The sequence below is a fragment of the Sebastes fasciatus genome, chromosome 18 (genome assembly GCF_043250625.1).
Source record: "Sebastes fasciatus isolate fSebFas1 chromosome 18, fSebFas1.pri, whole genome shotgun sequence".
Classification (NCBI taxonomy): Eukaryota; Metazoa; Chordata; class Actinopteri; order Perciformes; family Sebastidae; genus Sebastes; species Sebastes fasciatus.
In genome coordinates this window covers 29,010,825-29,035,698 of record NC_133812.1, presented here as the reverse complement: position 1 = coordinate 29,035,698, position 24,874 = coordinate 29,010,825, and the positions used below count along the sequence as shown (strand labels likewise).

Below are 24,874 nucleotides of genomic sequence, written 5' to 3'. Positions count from 1 at the left end.
GGTAAAATATTGTTAAATTTAGCACCAAATGTGTAACAAATGGTAACAACCCAAAAATTGCTGCAACAACTTATGAGCCATAAGGAGGGAGTAAATGTTAGTTACTTCCACTCCTCTTCATGGCGTCCCGACCAGCTGCAACATGCCTGGTGAGAAGTAGAGCACGGCGGCCGCTCGGCACGCTTCACTGGTCCTTTAAAGGAGGAAAACCTGGCAGGTGAAGAAAGTTTCATGACTTTATGTTTGTTGAAAAGAAGTGAAAGCCTGGGATAAAACACATCACAAGCGCACTGACAGTTATCTATAGAGAGATACATTAAACTGAGATACTGTATGCTGAAGGATCACAGTTTATAACACGCGTGATGCCTTCATGTACCAGGGGAAAGGTCCATCACCTCCACTTCACTGTGAAACCTGAGATTTTGACCTCCTCCCCCTCCTGCTCTGCTAAAAGCCTTCCAGTGTTAATCCTTCTGTTGATGGACTCAGATCCTCCTTTAGATCTGAAGGATCAACAGATCAACAGCAGGTAAAAGATCAGCACAGATTGGTTTATGTTCCCTGTTAACAATCAGACATGGTATAAATAAAACAACCAGTTTAACCAAACTTCTACTGGATATGAAAAATAATACGAAGACACAATGAAATGGCATCTTAAATCCCTTTAACCTCTTTTACCCAACAGACCCGGTACCGGGTTCGTCTGAGCTGTTTGTTAAAACCTTTAAAAACTTCATGAAACGCTGTGGTGTCTGTCTTTTTTTCTGAATAGTTTCTAAAAGACGAGGCCTTAACGCCACTAAAACAACACTCCAGGTGGATTTGGTCTAAACAATGTTTGTTTGATAATGATTTCAATATTTTAGTTACAAAATCAACGCATGAGAAATTGTAGTGGATATCAGGAGTATTTTAGAGCCAGATTCCATTTCAAGAGGTAGAAAACCCATTTGGCACACTTTGGGTATCCAAGTGTGCCAAATGGAGAGTCCTCCTGGTCCTATCCTGACTAAAACCTTTGTAGAATCTATGTGCTTTGTGTTATTTATCTCTGATTTGGCTCAGTTGTAGTCGAGGAGTTGCTGAATGAGTTCAGTGGCATCTCTGTGCACAGCATCACTGCTATAATGGTGTTATCCACTGGCTGATCTAGAAAACATTTTAGGCCAGGATAACAATAGTTCATCCCAGTTTACTCTGGCATAGTAACAGTCACAATGTTACTGACACTGGGGATGAATTCTCTGAGGTCTTACCTATCCATAGAGACCAGGATCATGCAGATAGACCTGCTAGTTGTGGAGCTATTACAGATTTATTTTGGGTCTGTCTGTCTAGGAGAACCTTCCAGCACCCTATAGGGCTTAAGAAGTTCTCCTTTATCGTCCCAGAAGTGACTCCAGAAGGACGTTCGCAGACAGAAGGACTAACTAAGCAACACAAAGCAGATCACAGAGAAGAGAATCAGCACTTAACCGGCTTCCTAAAAGACTCAAATGCTTCCTAAAGAGAGCGTTTTTAAACAAAGACCTGATGTTTGCTCCGTCAGTCTCAGCACCACTCAGATTGTTTCAGGTATTAACGGATGTCCTCGGTTTACTCTGAGCTGTTTGCTGACAGATCATCTCACATCTCTGTTTGTTTACCTGCAGGAAGTGAATTATTACCTGCAACAGCTAATGAGTCTGAAACTGGAGTTTATCCAGGTTTGGGTGGGTTTTTTTGTTGCTGAATTGCTATTGTAATACAACAATATTCAGACAAAACCATCATTTCACACGACAAACAGATTTCACACACGATCAATTTACATAAAGGAGCAACATATTTTCATATATTTCACATGTGACACAATTTCACACATGATATCAAATGTGAAAAATTGTTTTTTGGGACATTTAAGACATGAATTATAATATTTAACATGTGAACATACTTTAATTTGTATGGGATTCTTGTAATTTCGTTAAAATAAGTTTAAACTTTGATCAGCTGACCAGTCTGCAAACTAGCAAAAGAAATCATATAAAAAAAGATACATTTTATCTTTACGATTTACTTTGTTTGAGGTAGTTTAATAAATAATTAACATACATCTATAAAGTTAACATGGCAGTAGATTTTAGCTGGCATCAGCTTCAATGGCAGGGTAACAAAATAAGATTTATTATTTAATTCATCAACTCTGTCGTCAGAAATAACGTTGATATGGGACGATTCTACAAAACTTTGGATTTCTTTCGTTATGTATAAATACTTGATGTTCACATACAGGATCCTATAAAAGCTCTGGATATTTAATAGTGAACGTTTAGGTTAAAATCAGGCCGTTATTTTAACCATTTGTCATTCCAACATCTTGAAAGCTCAATACCACCGACGTACATTTTCTATTGCATGTTTTTATTAAGCACATTTATAGAAAAATATATTTACAGCTTTACCAAAATATTTTACAAGACGATACAACGATTCCAACACAATTTAATCGTTCCCTTTTGTGACAAAAATATGGAAAAAGATTCAAGATTCAAGCAACAGTTTGACTAATTTGGGAAATATGCTTCTTTGCTTCCTGGTGGAGAGTTAGAGGAGATGATCGACACCGTTAGTCTGGTAAATATGAATTTTGGTGTATGAGCTGCAAAAACTTGGAAAAGTTTACAAAACACATTCAAATAAAAAACAACTGTAGCTCTTGATTGTGACTGTTTTTAACATTGTTCTATTGTCGTCTGGCTGATTGCTTCTTGATATTCTTTAATTATGTTCTGTGTGTATTTATTCTGTTTTATTGTACTCTTTACATCATTGAAAATGAGGACATGCCCTCAATGATTCCTCCAGATTTAAATAAAGGTTGAATGGGGGAGAAACAGATATAGCTTGGCTCTGTAAAAAGGTAAGAGAATATGGTTACGTGCACAACTAAAGCTCACTAACTAACACATAAAAACCAAAGACTGAAAACAACAATTTGCTGTTTTATGGACGATTATGAACCAGACTATTTCTTGGATCTGAGCAGTTGCCACGCAATCAGTGAAGACTCCAGGAAGTTACTGATCCCGGACGAGCCCCCAAATATGTTACTGCCTCTCAAACAACCAAAAGCTCTTGAGAGACCGAAGCATATAAAAGGACACCAAGAGACGGTTGTGCGAAAAATAATACAATCAATTTATTTTAAATCAAGACAAAAGTAACTATCAAAAATGTAACTGAGCAAACAAAAAGGTTGGAGATCCCGATTGAATGAACAAAAGAAGAGAAGTCGCTGGGCCAGCCAGAAAAAAAGTAATCTAAGATCAAAACAACTCAACAATGGAGACGGGAGTCTCCCGAGCAGGGCTGCCAGCTGCAGCCTGAGTGCCAGAGAGTGTGCTCCATTACGCACCGTCCCTCCGACCTTTTCTTTACCCCTGTTTCCAGTCTTTATGCTACGTTATGCTATGTTACGATAAGCTATGCAGCTGCTGGCTGTGGCTTCATATTTAACAGATGAGAGTGGTGTCGATCTCGTCATCTAACTCACTAGAGCAAGATAGTGAATGAGCATATTTATTAAAGTGTAGAATTATTCCTTTAAAACTATGAGGGGAAAAAAGAGACTGTTTTGTTGTTGTGTGTATTTTTCCTTCACCACATGTCTGCTCATTCTGGGAAACATTATAAATTACATCCTGAAAGGAGTCGATCATGGAGGAGTAAAAGTCTCTTTGACTCTCCTCAGAAATAAAACCGGACTTTCAGTCTTTCAGCGTCACGTCAAACATCTTCTTGTGTTTCCTCCGAGTCGTCACGAGGCCGAAGACAATCTGTGATGTTTGTACAGAGGAGTCTGAAGTTTCCTGTCCACTGCAGAGAAAACAGCAGAAAGAAAATCATTTATCATCATTCTCATGTCTCATTTTTATTAAAAATCTTAGTAATTTCTTAAACCAGCTGCTCACTGTAGTTTTAATCAAACAAACAGGAGGAAATAGAGCATTTTTTGGGGACTATTTTCAGCGGCGGATTAATCCACATTTGGTGCTCTAGTGAGTATTTGTGGCAGCAGGACGGTGTATGGCGGATGGAAAAAAAAAAAAAGAATATATAATTAATGACTCGATAAATAAATAAATATGTCATTAAATGCAGCAAAAAATAATATTAAAAATAAATGTTGTCATTAATTAATTGAAAAAATGTGACATAAATCTATATTTCTGTTTTAATTTATTTATCTTTGTATTAATTCCCTTATTTATTTACTCTTCTGTTTAATTTTCCCTTTTATTTATTTATATATTTATTTTTATTAATTAAATATGTTTATTTATTTTTGCATTTATTATCTATTTATTTTAGATTAAAAAATAAAGACTCATGTATTAAGTATTATGTTTAAATGTGAACTTGTTGACCTCTGGTGATCATTATAGTTTGTTGAGCTTTATGAAGTTCTGGTTCTGCCTGCTGTGTGTTTATGAGTCGCTGTAATGAGGCTTGAAGCTGCTGGTTGGAAATTAGATCATTATTTTAAACTTTTCCAAATTCAATGTGGTGAATTTTCTACGACTCATTCCGCCCATCTGCAGATATGGTTTATTATATAATCTGTATTTTCTGCTTGAGCAATATACAAAGACTTTTTTTTTTCTTCCCCAAAACCAGGAGCAGTTTCTCTTCTGTGTAATTTGTGACCATTTTAATCTCAACCCTGTTTCTTAAAAACACAAACATTAGTGGCTATTGAGCAGAGAAACTCAACATTTAGCAGAAAATAAATGTGTTTTTATATCTTCAAACTCAGCATGGAAGGACTGTGGCATTTCACATGACTGTTTCTTAGATTTGTAATTCAACTTCCCAACCCGTATTGATTATCATCTAAATAATTATCAGGTTATCGTCATGGAAACACGTGTTTAAATCAGTCTCACCGTCTCTTGATGATGTTGCAGAGTGGAAATCTGCAGCCTCCTGTGGTGCTGCAGGACCAGGATGAGTCAGACTGGGAGTCAGACTGGGAGTCAGACGGGGAGTCAGACTGGGAGTGCAGGACTGGGGCTGCCAGTGGTGTCCGGTGCTGATGTAGCCGGCTGCCGGACCTCCGTACACGTCGTACTGGTTCGGTGGAGAATATGAACAAGCTGAGACATAACCAGGTAGACTGGACGGGGACTGAGGGGAAAACAATGAAATAAGAAACATGAGTGAACAAGAACAGAAACAGAACTTCAGTTTGCTGCCAGTATATTTAAAAAGCCTGAGTTTGACCCACTGCTGGCTCCAGATGAAAGGTCAGGGGAGATTCATCCTCTGGGGATCATGAATATCCTCATAAACTTTTATGGAAATCTGGCCAACAGATGAGACGCATTGAGATACGTAGATAAGAGTTGGACAGACTCACCGACTGGTTATCACCATTTTTAAGCTCCAGCATCAAATATGCTTAAACACATCTCGACTCAAATTGTTCAAAAATATCCAAAAATATCCCAACTTTCCAAAAATATATTTCCACAATGTCATTACCACAAATAATTTTCCATAAAGGTTCTCACTTTCCATAAATGTCCCAATTTTCCACAAATGTCTTCACGTTACAGAAATGTCCTCACTTTTCATAAATATCATAATTTTTCATAAATATTCTCATTTTCTAAAAAATTTCCGCACTCTTCAAAAATATTCTCAAATTCTCTGAAATTGTCCTAATTTTCCCCAAACTTCCTCACTTTCCAAAATCACCCTCACTTTCCATAGATGTCCTAATTTTCCACAAATATTCCACAAGTATTCACATTCCAAAATTGTCCAAAAATGCCCTATAATAATGATTATAGTCCAGATTGATTTTTTTTAAGATTATTTTTGGGTAATTTTATGCCTCAATTTGATAGTCTTTGAATCCCCAAAAATACCACGTTTAAAAAAAAAATAAAAAAATTTTCAAAAATATCCTGACTTTCTAAATTTCTTCAAAAATATCCTGACTTTCCACAGATGTTCTCGAATGCACAAAAAGTCCAAAATCACTTTCACATTCCATAAATGTCCCCACTTTCCAAAAGAGTAAAAAAATGTCTTTCCAAAATCCTATACTTAAAAGAAAAAATGAAAAAAAAAAATTTCTCACTTTCTAAAAGTCAACACTTTCATGGTCCAAACCTGAAACCGGTCCTCATAGACCTCCACATGTTCAAGAGCACAACAGAGTTAGGAAAAGCTCCTCACATGTATCACCATGGATACCGACAATACTCGACTCTGATTGGCTGATTGGTCAAAGGTTAAACTCAGAGGTCAGGGTGCATTAAGCTAATAAAGCCTTTATTTCACTTATTAATTATATTAATAAGAGCACATGTATCATCATCAGTGCTGCTGATTCTCTCTTTAACTCTGATGTCTGTTTGTAGTTTCCTCCTGAAGCAGCCAGAAAACAGGAAGTGGGTCTCGATGACAGCCAATCAGAGCTCTCGTTATATTAAAGGAAGGATGCCTCATGTGAGCCACAAAATAAAAACAGATGGAAAAATACCAGCTGATGAGTCAACATGCAGAGAGGAAGAATTATCCTACGTTTGATTTTCTTTTTAAAAATGCTGTTTTCTCTTTTAATAACTATATTGTATATTCTACCACTCATTTACCAATTTAATAAACAGTTGTATAGCTATTTATTTATAAATCCCTCTTTAATTTCACATTTTATTTCAATCAATATAATATTAATTATTTCTGCAGCATTAAGTAAATATTTTCTAAAACTGGAAACATAAATGAGAGTTAATGTTTATTTTATTTACCTGCTGTTGGTATTTAAGGTCCGACTCGTTGCTGGTTTTCTCCAGTCCATCGACTCCAGAGGGAAACGGTCTCATACTGCTCATACTGGTCATACTGGTCATACTGGCTGAGTGTCCATCAGATCCACACAGTGCTGAAAAAGAAAACATTAATACTGAATTAATAATTAATAATGTAACATTTTGGGATCATATCTGCAGCTGTTAGTTGGAAGAACGTATCAGAACACGTCCACCTTAAAAAGATCAGCCCATTAAACCAAATTCAATCTTCAAATATCTTTTTTAAAGGACAAGTTACCAGTTTTACTCAAGAAAATTCTCATGAGAGAAATATAAATAATAAATATATCCAAATGTTTTGTCTGTCAGACTTCAGTACTCAACACACAAAACTAAAACGCAGTTAAAACTTTCTCCACATCTTCTCAATTACAGTTTTTTGTTTGCACCGATTTATTTGAATGTATTTAGGCCTATTGTTTATTGTGAACATGACTTAGATTTATTAGTCTATATTAATGTGATGTGATATTGTGAGAACTTTAAATCAGGACTTTTTAAAGGTTATTTTTAAACCGACCTGCCGGGTCCATGAAGGCTCGGAAGCCCAGGATGTTGTGCCAGCTGCCGGTCCTGGTCCCGGTCCCGGTCCCGGTGGGGGTACCTGCGGGCCCGGTGCTGTAGGGAGAGACCGGGAACACGTGTCCGTACTGGAGCTGAGAACCAGTCCCAACTTTGTGCCTCAGTATCCGGCTGATGGAGCTCACCGACGGGACGTTGTACTTGTCGCAGACTCCGTCCCCCAGCAGCCGGTCCCGGATCTCCCAGGCGAAGATGCCCGGGTCGCCGTGCTTGTATTCCCGGATGCTCCGGACCACGGCCGGGGTGGTGACCCGGGGCTTGCTGCCGCCGATGGCTCCTGGGAGGATGGAGCCGGTGTCGTTGTAGCGCGTCAGGATCTTGGACACGCAGCCGTGAGAGACACGCAGCTGGCGGCTGATGTCACAGGGACGCATTCCGAGCTGCGCCAAATCCACGATGCGCAGCCGCACCGGGGCGGGCAGCGGCCGGCCGTTAACGAACATCCCGCCCAGCTGGTTCACCTCACCGTACCTCTGCTCTGCACAAACACACACAGGGGAGAAACACACGGGACTGAATATTTAAAGCAGCTCCATTCACTTATTAGGGTGAGTTACGTAAAGTGGGACACACACTATCTACCTTTAAACATGCACTATCTACCTTTAAACAGGCACCATCTACCTTTAAACATGCACCATCTACCTTTAAACATGCACCATCTACCTTTAAACATGCACTATCTAACTTTAAACATGCACTATCTACCTTTAAACATGCACCATCTACCTTTAAACATGCACCATCTACCTTTAAAAATGCACCATCTGCCTTTAAACATGCACCATCTACCTTTAAAAATGCACCATCTGCCTTTAAACATGCACCATCTACCTTTAAACATGCACTATCTAACTTTAAACATGCACTATCTACCTTTAAACATGCACCATCTACCTTTAAACATGCACCATCTGCCTTTAAAAATGCACCATCTGCCTTTAAACATGCACCATCTACCTTTAAACATGCACCATCTGCCTTTAAACATGCACCATCTGCCTTTAAACATGCGCTATCTAACTTTAAACATGCACTATCTACCTTTAAACATGCACCATCTGCCTTTAAAAATGCACCATCTGCCTTTAAACATGCACCATCTACCTTTAAACATGCACCATCTACCTTTAAACATGCACCATCTGCCTTTAAACATGCACCATCTACCTTTAAACATGCACCATCTGCCTTTAAACATGCACCATCTACCTTTAAACATGCACTATCTAACTTTAAACATGCACCATCTACCTTTAAACATGCACTATCTACCTTTAAACATGCACCATCTACCTTTAAACATGCACTATCTAACTTTAAACATGCACTATCTACCTTTAAACATGCACCATCTACCTTTAAACATGCACTATCTAACTTTAAACATGCACTATCTACCTTTAAACATGCACCATCTACCTTTAAACATTTAAACATACACCCACTGATGCTGAGGTAAAAATAACTGAAATAACATCAAACAAACAATAAGACTATAAATAAGAATAAAGAATAAAGACTATAATAGTTTTGAAGCAGATTAGAAAGTCAGGATATTTTTGGACATTTTTTAAAAAGTCTGTTAAATGGCCTTAAAATCACCTTAATTAATGAATGTGCAATGATCTCATGCTCAGTGAGTTTACCACTTATTGCTGTTACAAACCCGGCTTCTGTAAACAACATCAAATAAACAATAACTATAAATAATGATAATGATGGCTGCTTGAAAGATCCTCTCCCAATCAGTCGGGTTTAATCCCCTTAGAAAAATACCTGAGACGTAAAATTAAACTGAAATATAACATGGAAGGGGAAAGCAAAAAAAGGGTAAAGGTAAAACAGGCTCCAGGCGCGAGGAAGGTGAAAAAGCAGAGGAAGACTACGGAGATGAAGAAAGTCACGGGAACAACAGCGAGGCGGTAGCTCGGACCTGCAGGACATCTACAACGCTATCCGGGCGCTCAGATCTGATCGAGTGAATTCCGACGAAAATCAAGGTTTGTCTGAGAAAACTTGGCACTAAGAGTATTGATCATTTCTTTTATTAGTGTGATATCTGCATTTTCTTTTCTTGGTTTGATTAGGACACATCTTGGGGATGTCAGAGTGGCACTGGGTTTGGAGTTAATGTTTTGGCTTCATATCATAATATATTCCAGAAATCTGAAATGTAAAAAAAACGTCCCACATTAGGCTGATTCACCCTATCGATTATTATAATATCTAGTTTTTAAAAGTGATCTTCAGCGATGCAAAAACACTAAATGTTCGTTAAGAAACTGATGGTTGCTTCTCAGAAATCAAATGTTTTCTACCTGATAAATAATGGATTTTTTAGGAAGTAATTTAGAAGTTGAAGGAGATAATTAAACCATTAGATGAGAGATTTCTTTACTTTCATTATAATGAAATTAAACTGCAAAATTAAACTGCTGTTTCTTTGTTCTTCATGTAGTTTTAGTTTTAGTTTTAATAAAGAGAATCAATAAAGGAACTGGGCCTCGATGAGGAAACCTTTTTGTTCTGCTACTTTTCTGATGGTACCATAAAGATAAATTAATTATTAAATACAACAACATTTTAATGAACACAACGTGTGTTTTTCGTTTAATTATAATGAACACATTTATTATGTTACCATGATGAACAGCAACAAGGCAGTTCATTAGAACTAAATGTCTTATTAGTGTTGATCATTTTAATGTCAGGTTTATTCACATTGAAGGGTCTAATTTATAGAAGATAATTTGATTATATATCAGATTATAATTGAAAACATTCCTGTTGTGTTTACAGACATCATGTAAACAAACCTCAGAAAAAAAGAATAAATCCTATAGTCACATCAAATCAATCAATTAAAAGACCTGCCAATCAATTTGTTTTTGTTTTTAATCTGGTCCAGACTGGCACAGAGATTATTTATTTATTTATTTGGGCATTTTTGGGAAATTTAGTTTTTTCATGATAAATTAAAATTTCTAGACAATTAACATTTAAAATGTTAATCATCGTTTTAAAAATATATTTCCAGACACACAGGAATCAGCATTTTGTCTTTATTTTAATTAATTGGAAGTTCTCAACTTCAGTTTGAACCGCTAAATTTTCTATGAAAAAACATCAGAGAACCTTCACAAACATATATCAGAGTCAAAGAGTCAAATACAACTGCATGCACAATTTTTATTTTGTTCCAACTCATTTTCTGTATTCATTTGACTTTTATTTTAATATTTTAGAATAGTAAGTAAATAATAGTAGAGTAAATCTAAATTCACAATCAACTATGCAAGGGAACAATTTTTCCCAGATTAAGATTATACTTAATTTCCATTTTAAGAGGACATATTTTTCCATTAAATTACATTTGCTTCTGATTTCTGATGTTGTGGTTTTTTATTATATTTTATTTTATTTTATTTTAGTTTGTTTTGTTTTACTGCTCTTTCTGGTCGAGTTAAGGCAACGCTTTGTTATGAATTAACAATAAAGGCACAATAAACTCAGGCTTCACCTTTTTTCAGTCAGAATATTATGTTTGATTTTGTTTTATTTTTGATATAATGATTTAGTATTATTTAACCACACAAATTGTGAATCAATGACCGAAAAAATAAAATAACTAAATAACTAAAACTTTCACTAAATTTAACTTTGTTACAGAAGAATAAACCAACCTGTAGTGTTTCCTACATGAGGCTGATATTTTGAAAGACATTAATTAATCTAAAGAAATAGAATGACGTCAAAGAAGCTGTAGTAGTAATCTTAGTAGTAGTAGTAGTAGTAATAGTGGTAGTAGTAGTAGTAATATTACCAGTAGTAGTAGTACTAGTAGTAGTAGTAGTAGTAGTAGTAGTATTAGGGGTTAATTGGGACACAAAAGGCAGCTATCTTCTTTTTCATTGTCTTAATTCCTGCTGCTGAAGTCTTATTCTAATAATTAAACACAAACAAACCAACTGATCCATCAGAAAAACATCCAACATGGAGAGTAAATATCCTTCCAGTGTGACATGAATTCACTCTCTCTTCAAAAATATCCTGACTTTCCAAAATTGTCTAAAAAATATCCTGATTTTATAAAATTGTCCATAAATATCCTGACATTTCAAACATGAATTCTGTCTCTGTCTCTGTTATGTGTAAAGTTCAGGTTTTGTGGTCTCACCCATCAGCTGCCGTCCACAACGTCTCACTGCTCCGCCATCCAACACTCTGACTGCAGCCTGCTGTGATCTGAGTCACCTCTTATTCTCCCTCCTCCTCCTCCTCCTCTTCCTCCTCAGTCATGTCATGGTTTCCTGTTTGCAGAGCAGGAGGATGATCTGGCATAGAACAATGAGGGCTCCTGGAGGGCTCTTTGGTCCACATGTTGACCAGAATCAGAAACACTTCACTGATCATTGAGGGGAAACTGGGATGTTACAGTTCCTCTTATATATATGAACATAAAGAAAAACAGGAAAAATAGAAATAAAGGTCAAATGTAAATTATGTATGTAATGCTACAATATATCACAATATATGGAGAGTAATATAAATAAATAATAAAAATAAGAAATATTAGAAATGCGTACAAATATTTGACAAACACATACAATATATAACCACGGTGTAAATAAGACAATAAAAAATGCTGAGAAGTGGGTTGAATATAAATGCAAGAATTGTATAAATAAGAATTAAATAAGCACAGTATAAATGCAGTATTAATGCCAGAGTATTGCACAGTTGAATTACTGCACAAATTAACGTTAATTAATTGATTAAACTCTGTGTGATTTGACTCAGTAATGCTGCATTTCTTTAGCTGAATCTGGAGAACACAACCAGCTCCAACAAGGTTTAAATCAGTGATTCCCAGACAGGTACTTGTACACCTGTTGGGGCACTTCTGCAGCTGTTTGAGGGGTTCAGGAAAGAAGCTCAACTAATCAGAAAAAGTGGATATTAAAAAAATACTCACATTGAGTCCATCCATTGGTTTGTGGACTACGGTTTTGAAGCATTTTGGCCGTCGCCATCTTGTTTTTTTTTGCAACCAGAAGTAACACGAGTGGGAGGAGCTAAGAACAACCGAACGCTGAATGAGACGTTTTCAGGCGATCAAAAATGTTCTAATTAACTTTGATGAAGTGGAAGCACACTGTGAAAGGGTTAAAGTTGTAAGACGAAAACATGGACAACTCCCAGATCGGACAACGCCGTGGTAGCGACCTGTCAATCAGCAGGTAGCCCCGCCCTAAAGCATCCCCTGCTTTATGGTCTATCTGACTCTAAATGGGACCATCATTTACTAAATGAACATCATGCTGTACTGAAGAAGACTTGAAACTAGCGATTGAGACCATAAACTCATGTTTACAATGTTTACTGAGGTCATAAATCAAGAGAGAAGGAGACTTCTATACAACCAGAGGAGTCGCCCCCTGCTGGCTGGAAGAGAGAATGCAGGTTTAAGACTCTTCAGCGTTGGCTTCACTTCTCAGACCCGGAGGTTGACCTCTGGTTTTTTAACGAGGGTTAAAGCTCTGACGCTCTGAAAGTGAAGGAGTGTTTCTTGGCTGGGAGCAAAATTACGTTATAGATATCTGGAATAAGAATTCTGACTAGTCACAATGTGATTACGACTAGTCAAAATGCCGCCGTAGATATCTCTAATGTTTATTCTGGATTGTCAAGTTAAACGAAACGATAAACGGCCTGAAATCATGAGTCATAAACCCTCTCCCAACACTATATGAGCACATAGCATCAGTGGTTCTCCCACTCAATCTTCTTGTTTTCCTCATCAGAAACTAATCAGTGAGACGATCAGACAGTTAATTCAGATTATCTGGAGGTGAAACAGCAAGTGAACACACCTAATGCAGGTAATAATCCCTCATTATTACACAGGAGCACAGCTGTGGGTCAAAGTGGAAGCATTTCTGTGTTTCATAGACACACGGGGAGAAGTAATGGACCTGTTTTCTGTAACATTAATGCAATTAATCTGTATCATTATAATGTTATAAAATAATATAAAAGTAGAAATCTAGGTATCCAGAAGCAGCTTTAAGAGCATGAAGACAACAATAGCACACCATAAATACTCCCACACTGACTTCTTACTTGAAGGCATCATTTTTAATTCAATGGCGCCTCCTTTTGGACAATTCTCTTCATTACAGTGTTTCTTCCTCAGTGGAGAGAGGATCAGCTTTTGATGGAATATTTACAGGTCTGTAAATTACAAATGATCAATAATCCCTCCAAAATACCACATTAAGACACCAAGACCTCGAGGAACAACAGAGAAAAAAACATGCTGTGATTTGGGATCAAAAACGTTTTGACATTTGGAGATTTCTGCATTTTTCTGCGATCGGATGGCGAGCACTCAGAAACCCCCTTATTGTCAATCTAGCTAGGAAAGCCATCCATCCTCTGAATGCTCTGGGTCTCTAGTTTGATCCGTCCATCCTCTGAATGCTCTAGGTCTCTAGTTTGATCTATCCATCCTCTGAATGCTTTAGGTCTCTAGTCTGATCCGTCCATCCTCTGAATGCTCTAGGTCTCTAGTCTGATCCATCCATCCTCTGAATGCTCTAGGTCTCTAGTTTGATCCATCCATCCTCTGAATGCTCTAGGTCTCTAGTTTGATCCATCCATCCTCTGAATGCTCTAGGTCTCTAGTTTGATCTATCCATCCTCTGAATGCTTTAGGTCTCTAGTTTGATCCATCCATCCTCTGAATGCTCTAGGTCTCTAGTCTGATCCATCCATCCTCTGAATGCTCTAGGTCTCTAGTTTGATCCATCCATCCTCTGAATGCTCCAGGTCTCTAGTTTGATCTATCCATCCTCTGAATGCTTTAGGTCTCTAGTCTGATCCGTCCATCCTCTGAATGCTCTAGGTCTCTAGTCTGATCCATCCATCCTCTGAATGCTCTAGGTCTCTAGTTTGATCCATCCATCCTCTGAATGCTCTAGGTCTCTAGTTTGATCCATCCATCCTCTGAATGCTCTAGGTCTCTAGTTTGATCTATCCATCCTCTGAATGCTTTAGGTCTCTAGTCTGATCCGTCCATCCTCTGAATGCTCTAGGTCTCTAGTCTGATCCATCCATCCTCTGAATGCTCTAGGTCTCTAGTTTGATCCATCCATCCTCTGAATGCTCTAGGTCTCTAGTTTGATCCATCCATCCTCTGAATGCTCTAGGTCTCTAGTTTGATCCATCCATCCTCTGAATGCTCTAGGTCTCTAGTTTGATCCATCCATCCTCTGAATGCTCTAGGTCTCTAGCTTGATCCATCCATCCTCTGAATGCTCTAGGTCTCTAGCTTGATCCATCCATCCTCTGAATGCTCTAGGTCTCTAGTTTGTAGCTGTAAAGTTTCATGAGGCTGTGATTATCCTAGAGGTCATCACAGGTCATTTTATGCAGTGAGGTCAATGAAATGTCTCCTATGGGGACTAACATCATCACACATGAATACAGTTGGGCTCATTGGATCCAACAGAGTCTCAGCTTTACAGTGAGACACAATTTATGTAATTCAAGACTGTTTAGGGACCCCAGTGTGCAGAAATATTAACATATTTATACTGGGACCTCTTTGAAAATGGCAATGCCAGTTTTTCCTCTCTAAAGTGTCGCCCAACTTTGAAGCGTTATTTAACCTCTTTCCTGACAAGGTGCCGATGGATTCCTGAGGTTTTCTAGTTTCATATGATATCTGTGTCTTCACTCTAGCTTTAAAACTGAACCTGCTGGAGCCTCTGAAAGACAGTAGAGTCAGTCGGGATCGAGGGTCAAATGTCGAGCTGTAGTTCTTCAGCCTGCCAGCAGAGAGCAGTCTGAGCTCAGGGTTGAACAGTTGGACTCATTAATGTCTATTTAAAGCAGCAGGCAAGGATTTATGGGATGTTTGTCATTTCCTTTACATGTTTTCAGGATTACAGAACATCTGATTTTCTTCACCTATCAAAGTCTCCTCCTGACGTTTTAATCTACTGAGCATGATCAGAGGATGCTATTTGCACCCATTATTTTCAATCTGGAGTCTTAGCTGCTCATCTTATATGTGATACCTGCAGAATGTGGATGCAAGATGAATATTTTTACAATCTCAAAAGCCACTTAAAGGGGAAAAAAACAAGAAAACTTTGTACTTTTAAAGGGTTTAAATAATGAATAATAATATATAATTAAATAAGGATGTATTAGTGCTCACAGTAACAATTAAAAATGCACTTGTAAACACAACTTATAATGAAAATTAAAAGGTTACAACTGCACCTTGGTCCAATTAATAAAGCCTGTATTTTACTTTTTGAGTATTATTGTTATGTTGGGTTTTTTAGCCTATATTGTTTCTATTCATTTAATTTCTTTCTCTTTACTTTTCTTTTTTTTCTTTTATTTTTAATTTGTTTAATTGTTTTGGTGCTATTTGCATTTATTTTATATATGTTTTGCTGCTTTTATTTACTAAGATTTCGTTTATTTTGTAATATTTTCTATTATTGTTTTAATTTATTAATTTATTTATTTATTTGTATTATTCCGTTTATATGAGGCGGAAACTGAACCTAGGTCCCTTAAATAACAATTGTTTCATGTAATTGTTATGTTTATTTTTATTTATTCCATTTTGATTTTAGATTTTTTTTATTATGTTTGTTTTTATATTGTTTTCATTTTTATTGTACGTTATTATATTTGATTGATTTCCTTATTTCAATTTAGTTACATTTTTCATGTTTATTTTGTAAAGTTTTCATTTGAATTTATAATTTCATTATTACATTTTTATTTTTTATGAGAATCGCAGTTTGATTTTGTACAAAATAATTAAGAAGTCTTTTATGTTTTATTATATTATTATTATTATTATTATTATTATTATTATATGATAAATCAACTTCTTTGTTTTGTCTAATGTCGTCTTTTAGCCTATATTATTTCTATTCATTTCATTTCTTTCTTTGTTTTATTTAATTTATTTTTTCATTTTTTGCTGTTTTTTCTTCATTTGATATTTTCTTTTTTCATTTTGTGTTATTTGCATTTATTTTATTTATTTAATTGAATTTTTTGTTAGTTTTATTTGATTATATTTGTTGTATTATTTGTTTTTACACTATTAGCATTTATTTTATTTAATACTTATTTTTTTTATTCTGTTTATATGAGGCTGAAACTGAACCTGGGTCCCTTAAATAACAATTATTTCATTTAATTGTTATTTTTATTTATTAAGTTTTGATTTTACATTTTTTTTATTTATTTGTTTTTATATTTTCATTGTTATTGTACTTTACAATATTTTATTTATTTCCATATTTCAATATAATTTAATTTAATTTGTCATGTTTACGGTGTATTGTTTTCATTTGATTTTATATTTTACTTATTACATTTTTATTTTTTTTATGAGAATCGCAGTTCGATTTTGTACAAATTAATTAATAATTATTTTTTAAAGTTTTATTAAATTATTATTATTATTATTATTATTATTATTATTATTATTATTATTATTATTATTATTACTATTATATGATAAATCAACTGTGGATAGCTGCTGATGCTGGAAATGGGAACTGGTTTGTGTGTGTGTGGTCATGAATATAGAAAACAGTCTATTGAAGGCAGCAGGCTGAATACCATGACAACTCCCAGCAGCCTCACATGTATTCTCAGCAGTGTGTGTGTGTGTGTGTGTGTGTGTGTGTGTGTGTGTGTGTGTCAGTCAGCCCATTATAAAGTGTTCAGGGGGAATAAATGGGATAAATGTGGAGGCTGTGCCGTCTTTGTGGCCGCCGGCTCGTCGTGTGTTTGTTTGCAGAGTTCGACCACCCAGCAGGAACACACACACACACACACACACACACACACACTGAGAGCTTAATTCATTGTCACACACACACACACAGAAAAGTGGAAACTAAAACTTAACCAAACATACAAACTCTGCCGTAAAAGACGTCCCCTAAAAATCAGAATAGTCCTAATGAAGTCTGGTTAAGACGTGTTTCTGATACATTTCCTCCTCTTATCAAGTCATTTACTCTCATATTTAGCCTTATGCTTTATTAAAATATAAGAAAATTATGTGGATGTGTGACATTATCCCAGTCTGAGTAGTTTCCGGTCAGAAAAGAAGACAGAAGAAGGCTGATCAGATCTAGAAATACTTCTTTCTTGACACATTTGACTTCCACTGAACACATTTATAGTATGTTTTAATGACTCGTTAACAGACTAACTATCTGGAAAACATGTAGTTTCTTTTGCTATGTATCTTTTAGCTTTAATTATTGATTAATCTGTTAAGTCAATAAAACAATTTTAACTTGGGAACACCATGTAAATTAAAAAGCTGTATTTCTTTTTCTCTTGTGATGAAGCCAGGCTAACAGTTTCCCCCCGCTTCCAGTCTTTGTGCTAAGCTAGGCTAAACAAATCCTGGATAAACAACAACCCTTCTCTCCTAAAAATTAACTTTATATATTACTAAATGTTGTTTGTTTTCCACATATATTTTTAATAAACTGACCAATGGCTCCGTTCTGAAGCAGCCCAATGAAATTCAGTCGTTTTATTATGGTGCTTTTCCTGCTGTGACCCGTCAAAATGTCTTCAAAAGGATTTAGATTATAGATTAAACACTGATTAAGTATTTGTAAGAAGTCATAACGTCATGAAGAGGTGCAGACATGATGTCTCTTGAGGGACAATAAATATGTGAACTGTTTGTGTATCAGTGAGTCCATCAGCTGGTGTGTCAACACTCAGACTCTTCAGTTAATCCTCACAACAAACACTCTGAGAATCATCTGAAATGTGATGATTTCTTAATGCAGTTCTGGATACGCAGTGGTTGGATGGTCACACAAATCTGTATGAAGTGCACAAGCTTTGGTTTATTAATGTGTTTAATTTTTTAAAATGTAAATGGTTGCAGAAGACACTAAGGGCATTTATTTATTTATTCATTTTAATATGAATTTGGGGTTTTTAATAAGAGGGAAAAACTTCACATGTGGTATTATTGTATAAGCTGATTCTGACTCAGTTTGTTTAAATTTGACAAATTTTACGCCAACAAAGTAATAAATATATATATATATATATATATAGTTTTGTTTGCAAAAACATTAAGAGCTTTAATTTAGAAAATAAAAATAAAGTATAATTGAGTTAATTGAGAGACTCCAGAATTTAGTATTTCTAAAATCATATAGTCCTGTAAATAACATGAATGTTATTAAATTAGAGAATTTTTTTATTAACTTAATCTAATGTTATCCTATTTAAAGTTTTCATTTTATATTTTATTTATTTATTCACTTTTTGTATAATTTATCTTTTTTATAATAATAATAATAATAATAATAATGAATTTATTTATATAGCACTTTTCAAAACAGATGTCATATTATCCAGTAAATAATATGAATATTACTAAATTAGAGAAATTGTTTATTGACTTAATCTCATGTTATCTTATTTAAAGTTTTCATTTTATATTTGATCTATTTATTTATTTGAATAATTATTTATTTATTCACTTTTTATGTAATTTAAATTTTTTTATAATAATAATTATAATAATAATACTAAAATATGCATATATATATATATATATACATAAATGTGTATAAATATACACTAGTCTAGTCTAGTGATGGAGGAGCTGGAGGTCTAATGATGGAGGAGCTGGAGGTCTAGTGATGGAGGAGCTAGAGGTCTAATGATGGAGGAGCTGGAGGTCTAGTGATGGAGGAGCTGGAGGTCTAATGATGGAGGAGCTGGAGGTCTAATGATGGAGGAACTAGAGGTCTAATGATGGAGGAGCTTGAGGTCTAGTGATGTAGGAGCCAGAGGTCTAATGATGGAGGAGCTGGAGGTCTAATGATGGAGGAGCTGGAGGTCTAGTGATGGAGAAGCTGGAGGTTTAGTGATGGAGGAGCTGGAGGTCTACTGATGGAGGAGCTGGAGGCTGGAGGTCTAATGATGGAGGAGCTGGAGGTTTAGTGATGGAGGAGCTGGAGGCTGGAGGTCTAGTGATGGAGGAGCTGGAGGTCTAGTGATGGAGGAGCTGGAGGTCTAATGATGGAGGAGCTGGATGTCTAGTGATGGAGAAGCTGGAGGTCTAGTGATGGAGGAGCTGGAGGTCTAGTAATGGAGGAGCTGGAGGCTGGAGGTGTAGTGATGGAGGAGCTGGAGGTCTAGTGATGGAGGAGCTGGAGGTCTAGTGATGGAGGAGCTGGAGGTCTAATGATGGAGGAGCTGGAGGTCTACTGATGGAGGAGCTGGAGGTCTAGTGATGGAGGAGCTGGAGGTCTACTGATGGAGGAGCTGGAGGTCTAGTGATGGAGGAGCTGGAGGCTGGAGGTGTAGTGATGGAGGAGCTGGAGGTCTAATGATGGAGGAGCTGGAGGTCTAGTGATGGAGGAGCTGGAGGTCTAATGATGGAGGAGCTGGAGGTCTAGTGATGGAGGAGCTGGAGGTCTAGTGATGGAGGAGCTGGAGGTCTAATGATGGAGGAGCTGGAGGTCTACTGATGGAGGAGCTGGAGGTCTAGTGATGGAGGAGCTGGAGGTCTACTGATGGAGGAGCTGGAGGTCTAGTGATGGAGGAGCTGGAGGCTGGAGGTGTAGTGATGGAGGAGCTGGAGGTCTAATGATGGAGGAGCTGGAGGTCTAGTGATGGAGGAGCTGGAGGTCTAATGATGGAGGAGCTGGAGGTCTAGTGATGGAGGAGCTGGAGGTCTAATGATGGAGGAGCTGGAGGTCTAGTGATGGAGGAGCTGGAGGCTGGAGGTGTAGTGATGGAGGAGCTGGAGGTCTAATGATGGAGGAGCTGGAGGTCTAGTGATGGAGGAGCTGGAGGTCTAATGATGGAGGAGCTGGAGGTCTAGTGATGGAGGAGCTGGAGGCTGGAGGTGTAGTGATGGAGGAGCTGGAGGTCTAATGATGGAGGAGCTGGAGGTCTAATGATGGAGGAGCTGGATGTCTAGTGATGGAGGAGCTGGAGGCTGGAGGTGTAGTGATGGAGGAGCTGGAGGCTGGAGGTGTAGTGATGGAGGAGCTGGAGGTCTAGTGATGGAGGAGCTGGAGGCTGGAGGTGTAGTGATGGAGGAGCTGGAGGTCTAGTGATGGAGGAGCTGGAGGCCTAGTGATGGAGGAGCTGGAGGTCTAGTGATGGAGGAGCTGGAGGCCTCCATCATTACACCTCCAGCTCCTCCCTGAAGCTCTATCAGTGGGTCTTCACACTCTGAACCACTTGACCCTCTTGGACCCGCCTCCGTCTCTTTTACCGGCGCACACACCGTTAAAAAGACCGGAGGACGCGCTCTCAGGTCTCCTCGTGTCTTCCCTCATGTCTACTTCATGCTGTTAGATCCTCTCCGGTTCTCTCCGGTGCTCCCGCTCCGTTTGACCGGCCTTCATGGACCGGATCCCTCCTGGTTCTGCTCCTCTCTAACGGGCTGCAGAATCTGAATCATCTCTGGAACACAAACCTGGAACCTTTTCTCTCCTCTCTGCGTCATGTCTTTATGCACCAACACTAAAGCGCGCTTCTCCGTGAGGGACATCCTGGATCTACCGGACCAGACCTCCGGTACCGGGACATGCGGCTCCGGTACCGAGGAGACCGAGCTGGAGGACACCACCGAGCAGGTCCCCCGGTCGGAAACAACAACCGGGCAGAAGTGTGGATTTAGCGGCCGGAGTGGAAGCTTCAGCCGGTGGAGCCGCGGATCCGGTAACCTGCACTTCTCATGTGAGGATGCTTTTTAAACTTACATGTTTTTAACTATGTCTTTATTGTTTTTTTTGTTATACAAACATCAGCATTATTATGCAATATATTCAATACAGGATTTACTTTAACAAACATAACATCCCCCACACACCTTTTCCCTTTCTCACAGGACCAAAATCAATACACAGCTTCACAGTATCGATCAGACAATTAAACAGTTAAATGGCACCTCTAACAAAATGAAGATACACATAAACAGAAAATAAATAATAAATCAAATAAAAAGATTTTCAAAAACAAGAGTCCATTGCCTTCTGAAGGTCTTTAAACTTACATGTTAGTATATTTATATCATATGATTTATGTCTTTTATATTTATATCTCATTTCTGAGTTTAAACTCTTGAACTCTCTTGCGTAATTACCAAATCTACCTAATGTAGCTTATTAATCTTCTTAAATATCAACATCTAGGCGACTTCAAACTGGTTATTTAGTAAATCCATCTTCAGTTTTACAACTAAAATAATTTTAAAAATTAAATTTAATCCTCATTTGTGAATCTAAACTCTTGAATCTGACTCTTCTACTCGAGCATAATTACCAAATCCACTTAATTGTAGCTTATCATGGCACCTGCACTTTATGATCCATTTATTTATCTACATTTTGATTTGAATGTTTTAATGTTTGCTTTTACTGCCAAGAGCTGCTAAACTGTTTTTCGTTGTTTTCAATGACAATGACAATAAAGTCTCTATTCTATTCCATTAATTCTCTTAAATATCAACATCTAGGCGACTTTAAACAGGTTATTTATTAAATCCAGCTTCAGTTTTAATACTAAAATAATAAAAAATGACATTTAATCCTCATTTCTGCTCCACACATCAGTGCGTGACTGGAGACTCTCTCTTTGCCTCTTTTACATCTTTCATTGGTAGATTTTACATTATGTTGTTATTTTATGTCATTAATTAAATCACTGTAACCTGCACTTCTCATGTGAGGACACCAAGTTTTTAAACATACATTCCTTTTTTTAATATATATTTATATTGAATTTTACATATAGACATATATACACATACAGACAGACTAACAATATTAATATTAATAATTAAATTATACAATTAAATGTTTAGTCAGAATTTCAAAGAAAGAGAGACATGACATTTCATGTACTTCACTTATCTAACAAAGAAAACAAATTAAATTAAAGATAAGACAAAATAAATAAATACCTCAAAGAAGAAGAACAGAACAAATAATTAATGAAATAAAATAAATAAAATAAATAAAATAAATAAAATAAATAAAATAAATAAAATAAATAAAATAAATAAAATAAATAAAATAAATAAACAACAATTTCAACAACAGCACTCAACAACACACAACAGTTTCAATGTGACTCCAACAAAGGTTTCCAAACATTTCCTAATTCTGCTGTTTTTCCTCTGGTTATATATGTAAGTCTCTCCAGTACAACACTTTTAAACATACATATTCATAATTTAGTATATTTATATCATATGATTTATATCTTTTATATTTATATCTTATTTCTGAATCTAAACTCTTGAACTCTCGTGCGTAATTACCAAATCTACCTAATTGTAGCTTATTAATCTTCTTAAATATCAACATCTAATATCGACTTCAAACAGATTATTTAGTAAATCCATCTTCAGTTTTACCACTAAAATAAAAAAAATTACATTTAATCCTCATTTCTGCTCCACACATCAGTGCGTAACTGGAGAGTCTCTCTGTCTCTTTTACATCTTTCATTGTCAGATTTTACATGATATTGTCATTTTATGTCATTAATTAAATCACTGCCTCGTTATTAATGTTCATGTTAAACTCAGACATTTAGTTTAAATGGTTGCTGATGTTTAGTTTGTGTCCTTTTTAACAAGGACACTAAGAGAGGAGCTGTCCAATCGAATACAAATCGTATTTGTGTGAATGGAGTTCAACACTGAGCTGGTCAATTCAGTGTGAAAGGAAATAAAACAGAACAACTTAAACAAACATGTAAACTTTAACTGATTTATGAAGGAAATCAGAGGAACGACTTCAGTCTTTTTCAGTGTTGGCCGGCCAATAGAGGGCGTCCCTGAGTCACACACAAAAAAACATTACTACTACTACTACTACTACTACTAATAATAATAATAATAATAATAAAAATAATAATAATAATAATTATACAAAATGTCAATATTTGTGTTTTAAAATGGAATGCACCCAATAATATGTGTAATTTGATTTTTATGTGATTATATTTTGTATTAATAATCTGAATCTGTAAAGTAACTAAAGTTGTCAGATAAATGTAGTGGAGTAAAAAGTCTAATATGTCCCTCTGAGATGGAGTGGAGGTGGAGGAGAAAGTAGAAAGTAGCAGAACATGGAAATACTCAAGTAAAGTAGAAGTACCTCAAAATTGTATTTAAGTACCTAGTTATATTCCACCACTGAGTACATTTTATACTGTTGTGTTTTTTTAAAAGCATTATTAACTCTTCCTGTTGGAATAAAATAATTGATCATTATTTAACTGCAAAGTAGTAATTCGTTTTTGATTTGGTACTACTGAGAGTAATCAAGAGAGTAATCAGAGTACTACTGAGAGTAATCACTAGTACTACTGACAGTAATCAGACTACTACTGAGAGTAATCAGACTACTACTGAGAGTAATCAGATTACTACTGACAGTAATCAGAGTACAACTGACAGTAATCAGACTACTACTGAGAGTAATCAGATTACTACGGACAGTAATCAGAGTACTACTGACAGTAATCAGAGTAATCATGAGAGTAATCAGATTCCTTGTCCTGTCTCCCTGCAGTGCACGGTATTTCCGTAGAGTCCCATACGGAGTCCAGGTCTCCGGAGCTCTCCACGGACGAATCCCCGGACGCGGATCCGGAGCGGCGGGATGCGGCGAGCGACGCGGCGCAGAAGAGCCGCGGCAGGAAGCGGCGCGTCCTCTTCTCCAAAGCGCAGACCTTCGAGCTGGAGCGGCGCTTCCGGCAGCAGCGCTACCTGTCCGCCCCGGAGAGAGAACACCTGGCTGGGCTGATCCGCCTCACCCCGAACCAGGTGAAGATCTGGTTCCAGAACCACCGCTACAAGATGAAGCGCTCTGAGCAGCACTGCAGCCTGGAGGCGCTGCAGCTGCAGCTGCTGCCGTCGCACCGCGTCACCATCCCGCTGCTGAAGCCCTGCGACCGGATCACAGCGCAGGACCTGGAGGTGACGCTTCGGTCCGGGTCCGGGTCTGGGCTGAGCCTGCCTCTGTGCGCCTACAGCCAGCTGCTGCACCCCGGCTACGGCCTGGAGCACACTGGCCTGCCGCAGCAGCACCCGGGCCTGCAGCAGCTGGCGCACATGTTCCACTGGAGCTGGTGAGGCCCAACCTTTACCTGAGGGACACAGCTCCCAAAACATGAACAAGTTACGATACGATAAGATAAGTTACGATACGATACGGTACGATACGATACGATACGATAACATGAACAAGTTACGATAAGATACGATACGATACGATACGATACGATACAAATTTATTGTCAGTTTGCACTGATATTCATTTTGCATCCATAGGCAGCTAAGTTTGAGAGAAAGT

At 37.1% G+C, this 24,874-nt stretch overlaps 2 protein-coding genes across 2 annotated transcripts; one reads left to right on the top strand and one right to left on the bottom strand.

Moving 5' to 3' along the window:
• Positions 1–2,388: 2,388 nt before the first annotated feature.
• Positions 2,389–11,681, bottom strand: pax1b (paired box 1b). Its single transcript, XM_074615036.1, has 5 exons — positions 11,635–11,681; positions 7,393–7,932; positions 6,810–6,943; positions 4,935–5,175; positions 2,389–3,864 (listed from the first exon to the last, which is right to left on the bottom strand). The coding sequence occupies exons 1-5, from the start codon at positions 11,636–11,638 to the stop codon at positions 3,806–3,808; spliced, it is 978 nt and encodes a 325-aa protein (XP_074471137.1). The 5' UTR covers positions 11,639–11,681; the 3' UTR covers positions 2,389–3,805.
• Positions 11,682–20,866: 9,185 nt separating this feature from the next.
• On the top strand, positions 20,867–24,665 carry LOC141756442 (homeobox protein Nkx-2.2a-like). Its single transcript, XM_074616139.1, has 2 exons — positions 20,867–21,245; positions 24,092–24,665. The coding sequence occupies exons 1-2, from the start codon at positions 21,011–21,013 to the stop codon at positions 24,652–24,654; spliced, it is 798 nt and encodes a 265-aa protein (XP_074472240.1). The 5' UTR covers positions 20,867–21,010; the 3' UTR covers positions 24,655–24,665.
• Positions 24,666–24,874: the final 209 nt, after the last annotated feature.

What these genes read in the sequence shown, in the direction of transcription:
- pax1b (XM_074615036.1), bottom strand. An exon ending in AGCCTTCATGGACCCGGCAG is followed by an intron (nt 6,944 to 7,392) that starts GTCGGTTTAAAA and finishes TTTCTTTTTCAG; the next exon opens with CACTGTGTGGATCTGATGGA. An exon ending in TGCAACATCATCAAGAGACG is followed by an intron (nt 3,865 to 4,934) that starts GTGAGACTGATT and finishes TTTTCTCTGCAG; the next exon opens with TGGACAGGAAACTTCAGACT.
- LOC141756442 (XM_074616139.1), top strand. Translation starts at nt 21,011, where the DNA reads ATGTCTTTATGCACCAACACTAAAGCGCGCTTCTCCGTGAGGGACATC. An exon ending in CGGTAACCTGCACTTCTCAT is followed by an intron (nt 21,246 to 24,091) that starts GTGAGGATGCTT and finishes GTCTCCCTGCAG; the next exon opens with TGCACGGTATTTCCGTAGAG.